General features: G+C 49.9%; 1 protein-coding gene across 1 annotated transcript in view; it reads left to right on the top strand.

The window, feature by feature from the left end:
• LOC142297011 (cytochrome P450 2C23-like) overlaps positions 1 to 14781 on the top strand; it is a 103626-nt gene that overhangs the window by 23133 nt on the left and 65712 nt on the right. The window contains exon 3 of the mRNA XM_075341220.1: positions 1487 to 1649. Within this exon, the coding sequence (XP_075197335.1) occupies positions 1487 to 1649 (163 nt within the window). The remainder of the gene's footprint in view (positions 1 to 1486; positions 1650 to 14781) is intronic.

Raw genomic sequence — 14781 nt, 5'->3', positions numbered from 1 at the left:
ATCAAAATCTCCCCTTTTCACTCACGGGCAAGGAGCGCCGCTCGAGTCCCCGGGATCCGGCCCACTGCTCGAGCTACCACCGAGCAGCAGCGGCAGCCGCAGCAGCGGCTGGACCCGAGCAGTGGGAGAGCGCAGCGTCCCCTCCTCCGCCCGCGACTTAGGAGCAATATGGTTATGGCAATGTTTTTCGAGCATAATGGAGTCCATGTTAGGCTGCTTTCACACCTCCGGTTTTTGCTATGCGGCACAATCCGGCACTTTGCAGGAAAATCGCAACCGTTTTTTTTTGCTGCCGGTTGCGATTTTCCTGCATAGACTTTAATTAGTGCCGCATTGTGCCGCATGGCCTTGCGTTCCGTCCGGTTTTTGCCGCATGCGGCAGATTTAGCCGATGCGGCAGCCAGATGGAACGTTGCCTGGCACGTTTTTTCGTGCGGCAAAAAAACCCGCATCGCGCCGCATTCAGCCGATGCGGCACATTTTTCAATGCATGCGTATGGCGGCCGGATGCGGCGCGATGCGGCAATAACCGCATCCGGCCGCCGCATGCGGTTTTTGCCACTGCGCATACTCAGTAGCATGCCGCAAGCGGCAAAAACCGGACTGGCCGCAAAGGAAAAACTTATGCAAAGGATGCGGTGTTTTCACCGCATCCGTTGCATAGCTTGCACAGCCGGATTGAGCCGCAGAGCTCAAGCCGGATGTGTGAAAGTAGCCTTACAAGGCAAAAATGATAACTTATTTGCTCAGTGAACAAAACATGGATATTTTGGGTCTTTGGCAAGAAAGCTACCAGATCTCAGTCCAAACGAGAAACTTTTTGTCAATCCTAAAAAAGCGGATGGACACATGAATGGTCTTCGGATACTTTACTGTTGGCTTGAGGCAGGACTTATGGTAGTCAGTTGTCACGCAAGAGTGTCGAGCGTGTTCAGACCAACGTGGGTCTAAAGCACAACAAAAAACACCAGGAAAGGGGGGCACTGGGGACACAGAAACAATGGGAGGCCCTGAAACCAGTCATAGGGGTAGGTGAGCACCTCCTAACCTTACCTGCAACTGTTCCTTCTCTCTTCACCAGTCCTCATACAGTCTAAAAAAGGTCAACACTAAATATTGAGTCTTTGCATTAAACTTGATGTATTTGCTAATAAAAGAGGAAAAACTGAAAGATCTTTCAACAGTGAAGCAGCAAAGTTCGTGAATACGAATATTTGTGTAAGTCTCAAAACGTTTGGCCATAATTGTACTTCCAAAAACATCTTGATAAACAAAATACCAAAAGTAGCAGCTACTGCTGGTGGTGTAACGATAAAAAGCCTATTTATAGGTTCCATTCAGTTCTTCAGAGGGGATTTGGAGAACACAAAAGCAAGATAATGTTATAATGGGCGTCATAACGTCTGTATAGTGTTGTGATATTTTTGGCACTATATATGCGAGTAAAATAAATTTAAAAAAAAAAACATGTGGCTTTTTATTGCAGATATCAAAGACGTATGGTCCAGTGTTCAGCGTTCAAGTGGGCACAAAAACATTAGTTGTCCTGTGTGGTTATGACGCCGTTAAAGAGGCTCTTATCAACAATGCAGAGGAGTTTGCAGGAAGGCCGCTATCAGCTATGGGATCAAAACTATCACATGGATATGGTAAGTAAAAGAAATTAGGAAATTTACTATATATTAGATAGCTGTAGAGCTCTATTCTACCATGTAAATGTGTTATTATGAGCTTCTTGGTACAATTTGACGCTAGAGCCTATGACTAGAGATGAGCGAACCTGTTCGTTAAAGGCTCGCCAACATCCGGTTCGGTACGAGCCTGAGCTTGTTCGTTCGGGCTCGGCAAACACAAGTTCCTCCCCCAAAACTCAGCAATGTTCGTTTGCCGCCTCCGAACGCTGGCCGCGATTCCAGAAATGCTTTCTTAATAGCATTTTCTGATCTTGTATAGGATTGCGGTGATGTTTGATGAGGAAATGTGTAAAATAACTGAAAGAGACGAGTAATCTACATGGTGAGAGGCATTTGGCACATGGTAGCATTTTTTTAACTTTATTTGTGGCTGTTCCTGCAGCCAATCACGGCGCAAGAAACATTTTCAAGGTGGAGACAGAAGGCCTTCTCTGATTGGCTTGCTAAGTCACATGTCAGTGTTTATATACGTGGCAGCCATTTTGCCTCAGCTTCATTTCATGAATGTGTGGCGCCCCTGAACTGGTCAGGCACCACTGTGTACTGCACCAATGCTGGGGGCAGTACAACACAGGTAACCCAGAAGGCTGACCGAGGTGTGATTACACAGGCGCATAGTAATCAGGTCTCCCACATGGATCTTTGAGTGGACCTCTGGGGAATCCAGGAGTGGGCGAGGCCTCCACCTCCACTCAAGGGGTGTGGTAGAGAGCCTGGTTGCTAGGTTGCGTAGGCAGGCACAGTGGGGAGGGAGTAGTGAGCCAGTTAGTGAGGGCAGGTCAGGGAGAGCAGACGCATGCAGCAGACCCTGGAGTCTGGCACAATCTGACAGCGCACGTGCAGTGGCTACCGACGGGGGAGAACGGTCACCTGGTAGTACCTCCCGAGGCTGGGGGAAAGCGGTGGCTGAGTAAGGGGACTGCCAGGGAGGTACCAGGCCCATAAGGGTAACAGGTCCCAGTGCAGAGATTCATTCAGTTTTCTCCTGCCAAACCTGCCGGAGGGGGCACTTCAGACCCCCACCATAACACCACAGAGTCCGGAGCCACGTAGCAACAAGAGGGCCCATAGCTCACAAGAGGCAAGCAGCCGGAGTGACCTGGTCCAGGCAACAAGCAAATGGGCCGAAAAGAAGGGAGAACAGGCAGCAGCAACTTTCCTGGGTGACCCCCGTAGGGACTACAAGTCGGGGTCACCCCAAAAACACCAGGGCTAGAGAAGGCGAGTCGGTAGTCACCCTCAAAAGTCAGCCTGACGGAGTGCCTGGTATCCTCTGGTTAATCCCAGATACGTCCGGGTACTCACCCTGCCATTTACTGTGAGTAAAAACCCTGAAAGACTTCTGGACTGTGCCTGAGTCATTCTGCGATCTGTGGTTCCACACACCTACACAGGGCCCTGGGGCTTGCCTCACTCTCGGGAGGCCACTACAACTGACTGCACCCACCATCAGCACCAGGCACCCCTTAATTTGCAGTGGCGGTCACCCTGACCGCAATACCGAGAGTGGCGTCACGAATCCTAAGAAGACATCTTACCTTTGACCAGATTGTTCCTTCACGTGGAGTCCCTGAAGGTAATGAACCGACACAACACCTGTGGGGCTTCACAAATATTGTGACTCGCCCCATGGCTATGGGATACTTGGTCCTGGGCCGATATTTACGGGAACAGTTCATTGGGTGGACGTTGCCCGGTTCCGTGACTTTGGGAGGTCGCTTGAAAGGGGTTATATACAGGGGAATAGTAATAAAGGTTTTGTTGTGATGCCACTTGCGTGATGCGGCTAGGTAGATGGAGCCACCGCTGCACAATCTCTCACGGCTGGGGCTGAGGTTAATGGCAGCCTGGATGTTGTTGCCTCCGCAAGTAGGGCCGGGCCCCAGGGGGTAGGTGATGGAGTTAGGCACGGAAAGAAGGTAGACCACACAAGGGATTGCAGTGTAACTGGTTTCTTTACTCAAAGCGTTGTTATGGCTGGCAACCCGAAGAAGGCTGGTCTTCACCGTTGGTTCCATTAGTTCCAGTGCCGGAGTGATAACCTGGTGGCCTCTTTCCCCTGCACCTGTCTTTAGTTGGTGGGTCCCTGTGGCTTGGAGTATCTGGGGGTCCCCTCCTGGTAGTCTTTCATTCTTTAGTCTGTATGACTGGCAGTTTGAACTCTGTAGGGTCGGTGTTCCGTTCCGCTCCCTGGTTCTCCCGTCACTGCTGGTGCCCCCGGACTTTACGGTCAGTGAGGTCCTGAATGGTCACTCACTGTGCAGATTTTATCAGGTCTGCCTGGAGCGTTTGCCTGACCTAGGGCTCTGTATCTGTGCCATGGTTCCCAAGTAGGGTCTCGAAGTTTGCTTTGGTCAGTAGTGCCAGTCTTCTGAGGCAATAGGACTACTCCTGGCACTCAGGCATGTCTGCATTTTTAAAATTGAAATGCCGGCCCACAGCCTGTGTGTTGCCTGGACCGTAAGTCCCTGGTGTTTTAAGGCCCTTTAAGGAGAGAGCAATTGATGGTCTTAAACTGGTGTTTGTGAAGGCAGAGACTAAAAGATGTATTTCCAAATGTTGTGTAGAAATAACTGCCAGTGTTCTTGGCAAGGGAGGCCTTCACCTGCCACTAATGCATGTCTTGATTTAACAAAAAAAACATGGTAGTGCTCACTCATCACTAGTTACGAGTACCAAGCACCCGAGCATGGTAGTGCTCGCTCATCACTAGTTATGAGTACAGAGGACCCAAGCATGGTACTGCCCGCTTATCACTAGTTACGAGTACTGAGCACCCGAGCATGGTAGTGCTCACTCATCACTAGTTACGAATATCGAGCACCCGAGCATGGTAGTGCTCACTCATCACTAGTTACGAGTACAGAGCACCCGGGCATGGTAGTGCTCACTCATCACTAGTTATGAGTACCTGAGCATGGTAGTGCTCACTCATAATTAGTTACGAGAACTGAGCACTCAAGCATGGTAGTGTCTGCTCATCACTAGTTACGAGTACCGAGCACTCGAGCATGGTAGTGCTCGCTCATCACTAGTTACGAGTACTGAGTACCTGAGTATGGTAGTGCTCACTCATCACTAGTTACGAGTACTGAGCACCCGAGCATGGTAGTGCCCGCTCATTGCTAGTTACAAGTACAGAGCACCCGAGCATGGTAGTGCCCACTCATCACTAGTTACGAGTACTGAGTACAAGAGCATGGTAGTGCTTGCTCATCACTAGTTATGAGTACCGAGCACCCGAGCATGGTAGTGCTCACTCATCACTAGTTACAAGTACTGAACACTCGAGCATGGTAGTGCCCGCTCATCACTAGTTAGTTGTTATAAATATAGTTTCTGTGGAATATCTATCTTAGATTTAAAAATACAAAAAATACTGTTGTACCTGAAAGTGTCAGCAGAAAAGAATTTATATTAAAGGGGTTATCCGGCTTATTTTGACTTTTTATTATTATTACCCTATTGGGCTACATTGGGGCAGGTAAGTAGATAGTGAGCACTTACCTGCCCCGCTGTCAGCCCCTCTCCACCGTCTCAGAGTGGTCATGTGACCGCTCCTGCCGCAATTTTTTTCTGCTTCCGGTCATTTCATGTCAACATGGGCAGGACTATGTTGACATGCAAATCTGGGAACAGTATGTTCCCTGAACCCTCCCACACATTCCCCCACACCCCGTACTCTCCCCGCCCACGGTGTCACCGCCAGCATCGGGCCCCCTGCTCAGGATAGCAAGAGTGCCCGTGCAGTCTGTGTCCCGCTCCAGCCCCGCGGCTGCCCGCACTGCTGTATAAGCAGCTCCTCACACTGCAGTGCGGGCAGCTGCGAGGATGACGAGCGCTGCCACCAGGAAGTTAGATGAGATCACTGCCTTCTATGCCTGCCGCGTTCTCACGTCACATCTCGCGGGCGGCCCGAGACTGTCACTAGCGGTGACGTCATGGGCTCCCGCGATTCTTCGCTGTGAACACGGTGGGCATAGAAGTCAGTGACAGCGCTGACATCAGGAGAGCAGGAGATCGTCACAGCAGGTAATGATCTCATCTAACCTCCTGATGGCAACGTTCGTCATCCCCTGCAGTGACCTGGGCTGACCTATTGATGTTAGCTCAGGTCACTGCATTACTCTCCCAGCCAATGGGGAACATTCTGTTCTTCATTGACTGGGACATTGACTATGGTATGGATCGTCGTGTGACCCCCTTATTGGATTTCGCCGGACCCGGATTTGTTTTTCTTTTCAATAAATTGGTGAAAGAGGGAAGGTGTTGGGGAGTGTTTTTTCAAATAAAACTTTTTTTGTTGTTTATTTTTTTTAATTACTGACTGAGTCGTGATGTCGGGTATCTGATAGACGCCATAACATCACTAACCCCAGGGCTTGATGCCAGGTGACATTACACATCTGGCATCAACCCCATATATTACCCCGTTTGCCACTGCACCAGGGCACGGGATAAGTTGGGGCGAAGCACCAGGATTGGCGCACCTAATGGATGCGCCACTTCTGGGGCGCCTGTAGCCTGCTATTTTTAGGCTGGGGAGTGTCCGATAACGGTGGACCTCCCTAGTCTGAGAATACCAGACCACAGCTGTCCGCTTTACCTTGGCTGGGGATCCAATTTGGGGGGGACGCCGTGTTTTTTGTTTTAAATTATTTATTTAATTTAAAATAACAGCGTGGGGTGTCCTCAGTTTTGGATTACCAGCCAAGGTGAGGTTGCCAGCTGTGGTCTGCAGCAGCCGTTTGCTTTACCCTAGCTGGCTACAAAAGATGTGGGGGACCCCACGTCGTTTTTTTTAATTATTTATTTTTTGGCTAAATACAAGGCTAGGCACCCTTTAGTGCCACATGTAAGTCACTAAAGGGTGCCAGCTTAGAATATGCAGGGGGGTAGGACATTATATAGGTCTTTCTCATCTATCTATCCATCTCTCTATCTATCCATCTATCTATTGCTCTGTTCATTCATTCATCCATTCATTCATTCATCCCTCTTTCTCTCTGTCTCTATATCTATCCATCTCTAGATCTACTCATCTATTTAACTTTCTTGCTGCTTCCATTTTTTGCGGTCCGCAAAAAAATGGAAGGCACACGGATGTATCCGTGAAAAAAACGGACCGATTTTTGCGAACTGCAAAAATGGAATGGTCATGTGAATGTCGTGGGCGGAGGAGGGGACGCTGTGCTCTCCCACTGCTCTGGTCCGGCTGCTGCTGCCGCTGCTGCTCGGTGATGGCTCGAGCGGTGGGCCGGATCCCGGGGACTCGAGCGGCATTCCTCGCCCGTGAGTGAAAAGGGGATTTGATAGTGGGGATTTGGTTATTGTCCGTGACACCATCTACGGTTGTGGTGATATTGGTGACACCACCGCTGCTCTAGACGGGAATCCCGGGAGCGGTGACAAATAGCAGCTTTGTTGTTAGTTCTCCCCTCCGTGGGTAGGGGGTTGGTTGTCCCAGGGCCCGGTGATTGGGTAGGGGTGGATGACAGGCGGGTTACAGGGCCTGGTGAGGTGCAGGGTCGTGGGGGCAGCGCTGTGGTACTCACTCAGCCAATGATGAGGACACAGTTCTCGGTAAAACACACGGCTGGATGGACGGGTCCCACAGACGGCTGCGGTGTTGTTTCTCCCGGCAGGTTGATGGTGACTGCCTTTCCCTGCACCTGTGTACTGTAAACGGTTCCAATGGGTTCCCACCGGTAACCCGCTCCCCAGCTTGGATATGGGCTGGAGGAGCCCCTTTTGCCCGCAGGCTCTGGCCCTGGGAACTTTAACCTTGGCGGTGACTGTGTTTCCCTCTCTCGGTTGGACTGTTGCCTTCTGTCGGGACTTGGCTGCTGGGAAACCCAGGAGGTTCCCTTCGCTAACGGATTTGGCAAATTCACGGCAACTCCTAGCCTTGCCGGGGTCCGTAAGCCCCTGCCAGATGGTGCTGACTTCTCTTTGTGTACCGGGCCACCGCCCGTCCACGGTCCTTACGGTAAACTCCGATAGGCCACTCCTGCAGACGGTCACCACCGTCTGCCAACCTTGCTGATCCGTCCGGGCCACACACCCGGACCAACTTCAGGCTGCTTAACTGCCACTTTCCTTCCTCTCACTTTCCACTCTCAAACTCATCTGCCTGCCTTTCCCGCCTATAGGACTGTGAACTCCTCGGTGGGCGGGGCCAACCGCCTGGCCCACCCCCTGGTGTGGACATCAGCCCCTGGAGGGAGGCAACAAGGGTTTGTGTCTGACTTCGGTGTGCCTGACCAGGAGTGTGGGGTGTGTTGGTGTTGTTCTATGTGGCCTCTGGCTTGTCCAGGGCACCACATGAATGTAGCCCACATGTGTTCACTATGGGGGTAGGGGTCGGTACAGAATGATGGTGGGGGGGTCGGTGCAGAACGATGGGGTGTCGGTACAGAGCGCCGTGTGTGTGTGTGGGGGGAGGGTTGCAGAGCCTGATGTGGTGTGGGTTGCAGAGCCTGATGTGGGGCTGTTATTTCCAATGCTGTAGTGACGAGAGGTCAGGTGCTGGGGCAGAATGCTGAATGGAATGTGTGTGCAGGGGGCGGGGCTGGACACTGAGGCCGGACAGGGGGTGGGGCTGGACAGTGAGCCCGGGCAGGGGGCGGGGTTGAACACTGAGGTCGGGCAGGGGGCGGGGCTAGACAGTGAGGCCGGGCGGTGCCAGCTGTGACTGGGAGGTTTAGCACAGGAAGTTATCATGTTTGCTTGTGCTGAAGGTAAACAAAGAGCTGCAGAGAATAAAGGGATACTTCAAGAGGAACAAAAGTTAGAAAACAAAAAATAACAATGTAGGGGTGTTTTATATGACAATACAGCACAGATAAAGTCAACATTTTTTGGTAAGCTAATATCGGATAACTCCTTTAATTAAGAGAAAAAAATGAAGAAAAATAAATAAATTACAGACTTCACTAACTGATAATAGCGATCACAGATAATATAGTATATGAATGGCTGTCTAAAGATTAGAGATGAGCGAACCGGTCGCGGTTCGGCTCGAGGTCGGTTCGCCGAACGGAGGTCCCGTTCGAGTTCGGCTCGTCGAACGTTCGACGAACCGAACTCGAACTGCATAGGAAACAATGGCAGGTAATCACAAACACAGAAAAACACCTAGAAAACACCCTCAAAGGTGTCCAAAAGGTGACAAACAACTCAAACACATGGGAAAGTGACAAGGACATATACTCATGCGAAAACAAAACAGCTGGACAAGGAAAAAGAGGAGGACACACAGATATAGGCATGGCACGCCCTTCTAAAATCATGTAAAACACCGCAAGGTGACTCCAAGCGTAGTCTCCCTTTTTTTCCAAAAATTGGGCCCCACACACACCCACCCATTCAGTGGCAGCAGTTGGGCCCCAGTTGTACAATTCACAGCTACATTTGCATCAAGCACATTCAAAAATACGCCATAATTAACCGTCCCCAGCGTGACACCGGGGTAGGTAGATAAAGTCTTTGCTGACCCATGACTTGTTCATCTTGGCTTCTTTTAAAAACAATGTAAGCAAGGGTTACTCCAAGCGGAGTCTCCCTTTTTTCCAAAAATTGGGCCCCACACACACCCACCCCTTCAGTGGCAGCAGTTGTGCCCCAGTTGTACACTTCACAGCTACATTTGCATCAAGCACATTCAAAAATACGCCATTCTTATCCGTCCCCAGGATGACACCGGGGTAGGTAGCAAAGTCTTTCCTGATCCCAGCTCTGTTCATCTTGGCTTCTTTTAAAAACACAGCAAGCAAGGGTTACTCCAAGCGGAGTCTCCCTTTTTTCCAAAAATTGGGCCACACAGACACCCACCCCATCAGTGGCAGCACTTGGGCCCTAGTTGCAAACAGGATGTTTTGATTTGCATCAAGCACATTCAAAAATACGCCATAATTAACCGTCCCCAGCGTGACACCGGGGTAGGTAGATAAAGTCTTTGCTGACCCATGACTTGTTCATCTTGGCTTCTTTTAAAAACAATGTAAGCAAGGGTTACTCCAAGCGGAGTCTCCCTTTTTTTCCAAAAATTGGGCCACACAGACACCCACCCCATCAGTGGCAGCACTTGGGCCCTAGTTGCAAACAGGATGTTTTGATTTGCATCAAGCACATTCCAAATCAACAAGCATTTACTCTCCCCAGGATGACACAGGGGTAGTAAATTCCTTGTGGATCCATGACTTGTTCATTTTGATGAACGTCAGTCTGTCCACATTGTCACTGGACAGACGCGTGCGCTTATCTGTCAGCACACACCCAGCAGCACTGAAGACACGTTCAGAGACAACGCTGGCAGCTGGACACGACAAAATCTCCAAGGCGTAAGTTGCGAGCTCTGGCCATTTTTCTAGGTTTGAAGCCCAAAAGGAGCAAGGCTCCAGTTGCACAGTCATGGCATCGATGTTCATTTGGAGATACTCCTGTATCATCCTCTCCAGCCGTTGACTATGTGTCAGACTTGTTGTCTCTGGTGGCCTTGCAAAAGAGGGTCTAAAAGAATTATGAAAAGATTCCATAAAATTGCTGTTACCAGCACCAGATACGGTCCTACTGGTACGGGTAGACTGTTGAAGATGACGAGACCGTCCCATGTTTGTCAAGTTACAACTGGGAGATTCCCTCCCTGCACCTGCATGGTTGTTTGGTGGAAAAGCCGAGCTAAGATCGAGTAACAGCTTCTGCTGATACTCCTGCATACGTGCGTCCCTTTCTATGGCTGGAATTATGTCACAAAATTTGGACTTGTACCGGGGATCTAATAGTGTGGCAATCCAGTAGTCATCATCACTTCTAATTTTGACAATACGACTGTCATGTTGGAGGTAGTGCAACAAAAAGGCACTCATGTGTCTTGCGCAGCCATGCGGACCAAGTCCACGCTGTGTTTGTGGCATAGAGGTGCTACCCGTTCTTTCTTCCTCTGACATCTCCCCCCAACCTCTTTCAACTGAAATTTGACCAAGGTCTCCCTCATCCGCTGAGTCTTCCATGTCCATGGACAGTTCGTCCTCCATTTCTTCATGTTCTCCTGCACCTTGCTCAACATTTCGCCTGCTACTTTGCGCCCTTGTCGATCCCTGTCCCCCATGGTCCCATGCCTGCTGCGTTGGTGATGATGAACGTCTGGACCTTGGTGATGTTGTTGTCCCTTGCGCATATGAATCCTCCTGTAGTTCCTCCCCTTCATGTTGTCCCACCCCCTGACTCCGAATAGTGTTTAGCGTGTGCTCCAGCAGGTAAATGACTGGAATCGTCATGCTGATAATGGCATTGTCAGAGCTAAACATATTCGCCGCCATGTCGAAACTGTGCAGCAGGGGGCATAGGTCCTTGATCTGAGACCACTCCATCAGGGTGATCTGCCCCACCTCTGCATCTCGTTGGCCCAGGCTATACGTCATGACGTATTGCACCAGGGCTCTGCGGTGCTGCCACAGTCGCTGTAACATGTGGAGAGTTGAATTCCAGCGTGTCGCCACATCGCATTTCAGGCGATGAACCTGCAGGCCGAAAGACTTCTGGAGCGATGCAAGTCGCTCTGCTGCGGCGCTTGAACGGCGGAAGTGAGCAGACAGTTTTCGTGCCCTGTTCAGAAGGCCATCTAGGCCGGGATAGTGTGTTAAAAATTGCTGCACGACAAGGTTCAACACGTGAGCCATACAAGGTACGTGTGTCACCTTGCCCAGGCGAAGGGCCGCACCCAGGTTTGCAGCATTGTCGCACACGGCCTTACCAGGCTGCAGGTTGAGTGGAGACAACCATTTATTAAACTCGGACCGCAGAGCTGACCACAACTCCTCAGCTGTGTGACTCTTATTCCCAAGACATGTCAAGATAAAGACCGCCTGATGCCGTTGTGCTCTGCTGCCAGCATAGTAATGAGGGGTGCGTGATTCCTTCTGCGCAGTGAGAACGCTGGTGGCCTGACCAGGCAGGCTTGGGGCGGAGGTGGAGGACCCAGATGAGGTGGAGGATGCAGAAGCAGTGGCGGAACTTGGACAGACAGAGGATTGACACACAAGTCGTGGGGACGGCAAGACTTGTGCAGCAGACCCTTCACCATCTATCACCATAGTTACCCAGTGCCCAGTCAGCGACATGTAACGTCCCTGTCCATGCTTACTGGTCCAAGTATCGGTGGTGAAATGCACCCGTTCACACACAGAGTTTCTCAAGGAAGCGGTGATGTTGTGTGCGACATGCTGGTGTAGCGCGGGCACACCTTTCTTAGAGAAGTAGTGGCGACTAGGCATCTGGTACTGGGGCACAGCGACAGACATAAGGTCTCTAAAATCCTGTGTGTCCACTAGGCGGAAAGGCAGCATTTCGGTAGCCAACAGCTTACAGAGGGATAGAGTCAACCTCTTAGCTTTGTCATGGGTCGCAGGAAGTGGCCTTTTATTTGACCACATCTGAGGGACAGAGATCTGGCTGCTGTATGTAGACGGTGTTGAGTAGGGTGTCCCTGGAAAAATGCAGGTTTGTGAGGAAAGTGCAGGTGGAGACATGATGTTGCCTTCATCCAACGTTGGTGCTATCGATGTCTGAGAGAGCTGTACACACTCACTTGTTTCCCCTTCCAAACCAACTGACGACCTACCAAGCAAACTGCCTGTTGCGGTTACAGTGGTGGAAGTTGTGCGTGGAAAAACAGGTGTGACAGCTGTCCCCACAGTCCTAGAAGATGAAGAGCGCGCGGATGCACTGGAAGGGGCAGGCGGTGGATGGTTCGCTCCGCTAGGCCGCATTGCAGCACGGTGAGCTTCCCACAGGGACCTATGATATTTATTCATGTGACGATTCATGGAAGAAGTTGTCAAACTGCTGAGGTTTTGACCTCTACTAAGAGAATCATGACAAAGTTTACATATCACATAATTTGGGCGATCTTTTTCTATGTCAAAAAAGGACCAGGCTAGGCAAGGCTTAGAGGCCATGCGACCTGTTGATCCACCACGAATAATGCTCAGAGGCAGAGTGGTGGCTGAGGATCCAGTTGTAGACGTGCTACCAGTGCTCCGACTCTGTCCAGGAAGGCGCAAGGTAACTTCGTCGTCGGTTGTATCCTCCTCCACCGCCTCTGTTGACCTCCTCGAGTGCCTGACTGGGGGTTGACAGTAGGTGGGATCTAGAACTTCATCATCAATTGTTGTGTTTGCACTCCCCTCCCCCTCAGACCGAGCCTCTTCTTGCCCTGACCGAATATTTAAGTTGTCATCCCAATCGGGTATCTGCGTCTCATCTTCATCAGAATGTTCCTCATTGTCTATAACCACAGGTGTTACAGTTTGTGACAAAGGGTCCACATTATGCTCAGAAACTTGTTCCTCACGGCCTGAATCCGAGTCACAAAGGTTCTGGGCATCACTGCAGACCATTTCCTGTTCTGTACTCACTGTAGCTTGGGAGCAGACCTCTGATTCCCAGGCTATAGTGTGACTGAACTGCTCTGCAGACTCAGCCATCTCAGTTCCACCATACTGTGCAGGGCTGATGGAGACTTCAGAGCTGGGAGAAATCAAGTGTGATTGGGATGACAACTCAGAGGACTGGTGTTTTTTGGATGCGGTACTTGAAGTGGCTGAGAGGGCACTTGTTGGACCACTTGAGATCCATTCAAGCATTTTCCTTTTTTGCCCATCATCTACCTTTCTTCCTGTTGTTCGTGTCCGTAAAAAAGGGAGCACATCGGATTGTCCATGGTAAGTAGTAGACATCTTACTTTTGCTGGTAGAGGGTCTATCTTCAGCAGATGATAATGGAGCTTTGCCACCTTCCCCACGGACAAAACCTTTTTTGCCTTTTCCACCACGCCTCTTCCCCTTTCCACCAGCATCTGTCATTTTGCCACTCATGTTGATTGCGACAAAATTGTGGACTGAAAATGTGGTAGTAAAAATTGAGAGGTGGTGTAGATTGCAGTGGTGGTCTAGCTTTATTAACAGCAGAATAATAAAGAATAAATATCCCTGACAATGCAACTACGGCCCTTAAACTGGCAGCAAAAATTGCTAGTATAATGGCTTAGTTATAATGAGTTGGAGTGTGCAACGCAGGCAGATGCGCTCTGCAAATGTCTTTGCACTAGTGGGACTATAGCAAAGTCCAATAGCCACAGATAGGATGCCACTAGGTACACAGAGTGTTTGCTAGTATAATGGCTTAGTTATAATGATTTGGAGTGTGCAACGCAGGCAGATGCGCTCTGCAAATGTCTTTGCACTAGTGGGACTATAGCAAAGTCCAATAGTCACGTATAGGATGCCACTAGGTACACTGAGTGTTTGCTAGTATAATGGCTTAGTTATAATGAGTTGGAGTGTGCAACGCAGGCAGATGCGCTCTGCAAATGTCTTTGCACTAGTGGGACTATAGCAAAGTCCAATAGCCACAGATAGGATGCCACTAGGTACACAGAGTGTTTGCTAGTATAATGGCTTAGTTATAATGAGTTGGAGTGTGCAACGCAGGCAGATGCGCTCTGCAAATGTCTTTGCACTAGTGGGACTATAGCAAAGTCCAATAGCCACAGATAGGATGCCACTAGGTACACTGAGTGTTTGCTAGTATAATGGCTTAGTTATAATGAATTGGAGTGTGCAACGCAGGCAGATGCGCTCTGCAAATGTCTTTGCACTAGTGGGACTATAGCAAAGTCCAATAGCCACAGATAGGATGCCACTAGGTACACAGAGTGTTTGCTAGTATAATGGCTTAGTTATAATGAGTTGGAGTGTGCAATGCAGGCAGATGCGCTCTGCAAATGTCTTTGCACTAGTGGGACTATAGCAAAGTCCAATAGCCACGTATAGGATGCCACTAGGTACACTGAGTGTTTGCTAGTATAATGGCTTAGTTATAATGAGTTGGAGTGTGCAACGCAGGCAGATGCGCTCTGCAAATGTCTTTGCACTAGTGGGACTATAGCAAAGTCCAATAGCCACAGATAGGATGCCACTAGGTACACTGAGTGTTTGCTAGTATAATGGCTTAGTTATAATGAGTTGGAGTGTGCAACGCAGGCAGATGCGCTCTGCAAATGTCTTTGCACTAGTGGGACTATAGC

The sequence above is a fragment of the Anomaloglossus baeobatrachus genome, chromosome 3 (assembly GCF_048569485.1).
Source record: "Anomaloglossus baeobatrachus isolate aAnoBae1 chromosome 3, aAnoBae1.hap1, whole genome shotgun sequence".
NCBI lineage: Eukaryota > Metazoa > Chordata > Amphibia > Anura > Aromobatidae > Anomaloglossus > Anomaloglossus baeobatrachus.
Note: the sequence above shows the minus strand (reverse complement) of the source record. Positions and strands in the feature narration are given on the sequence as shown.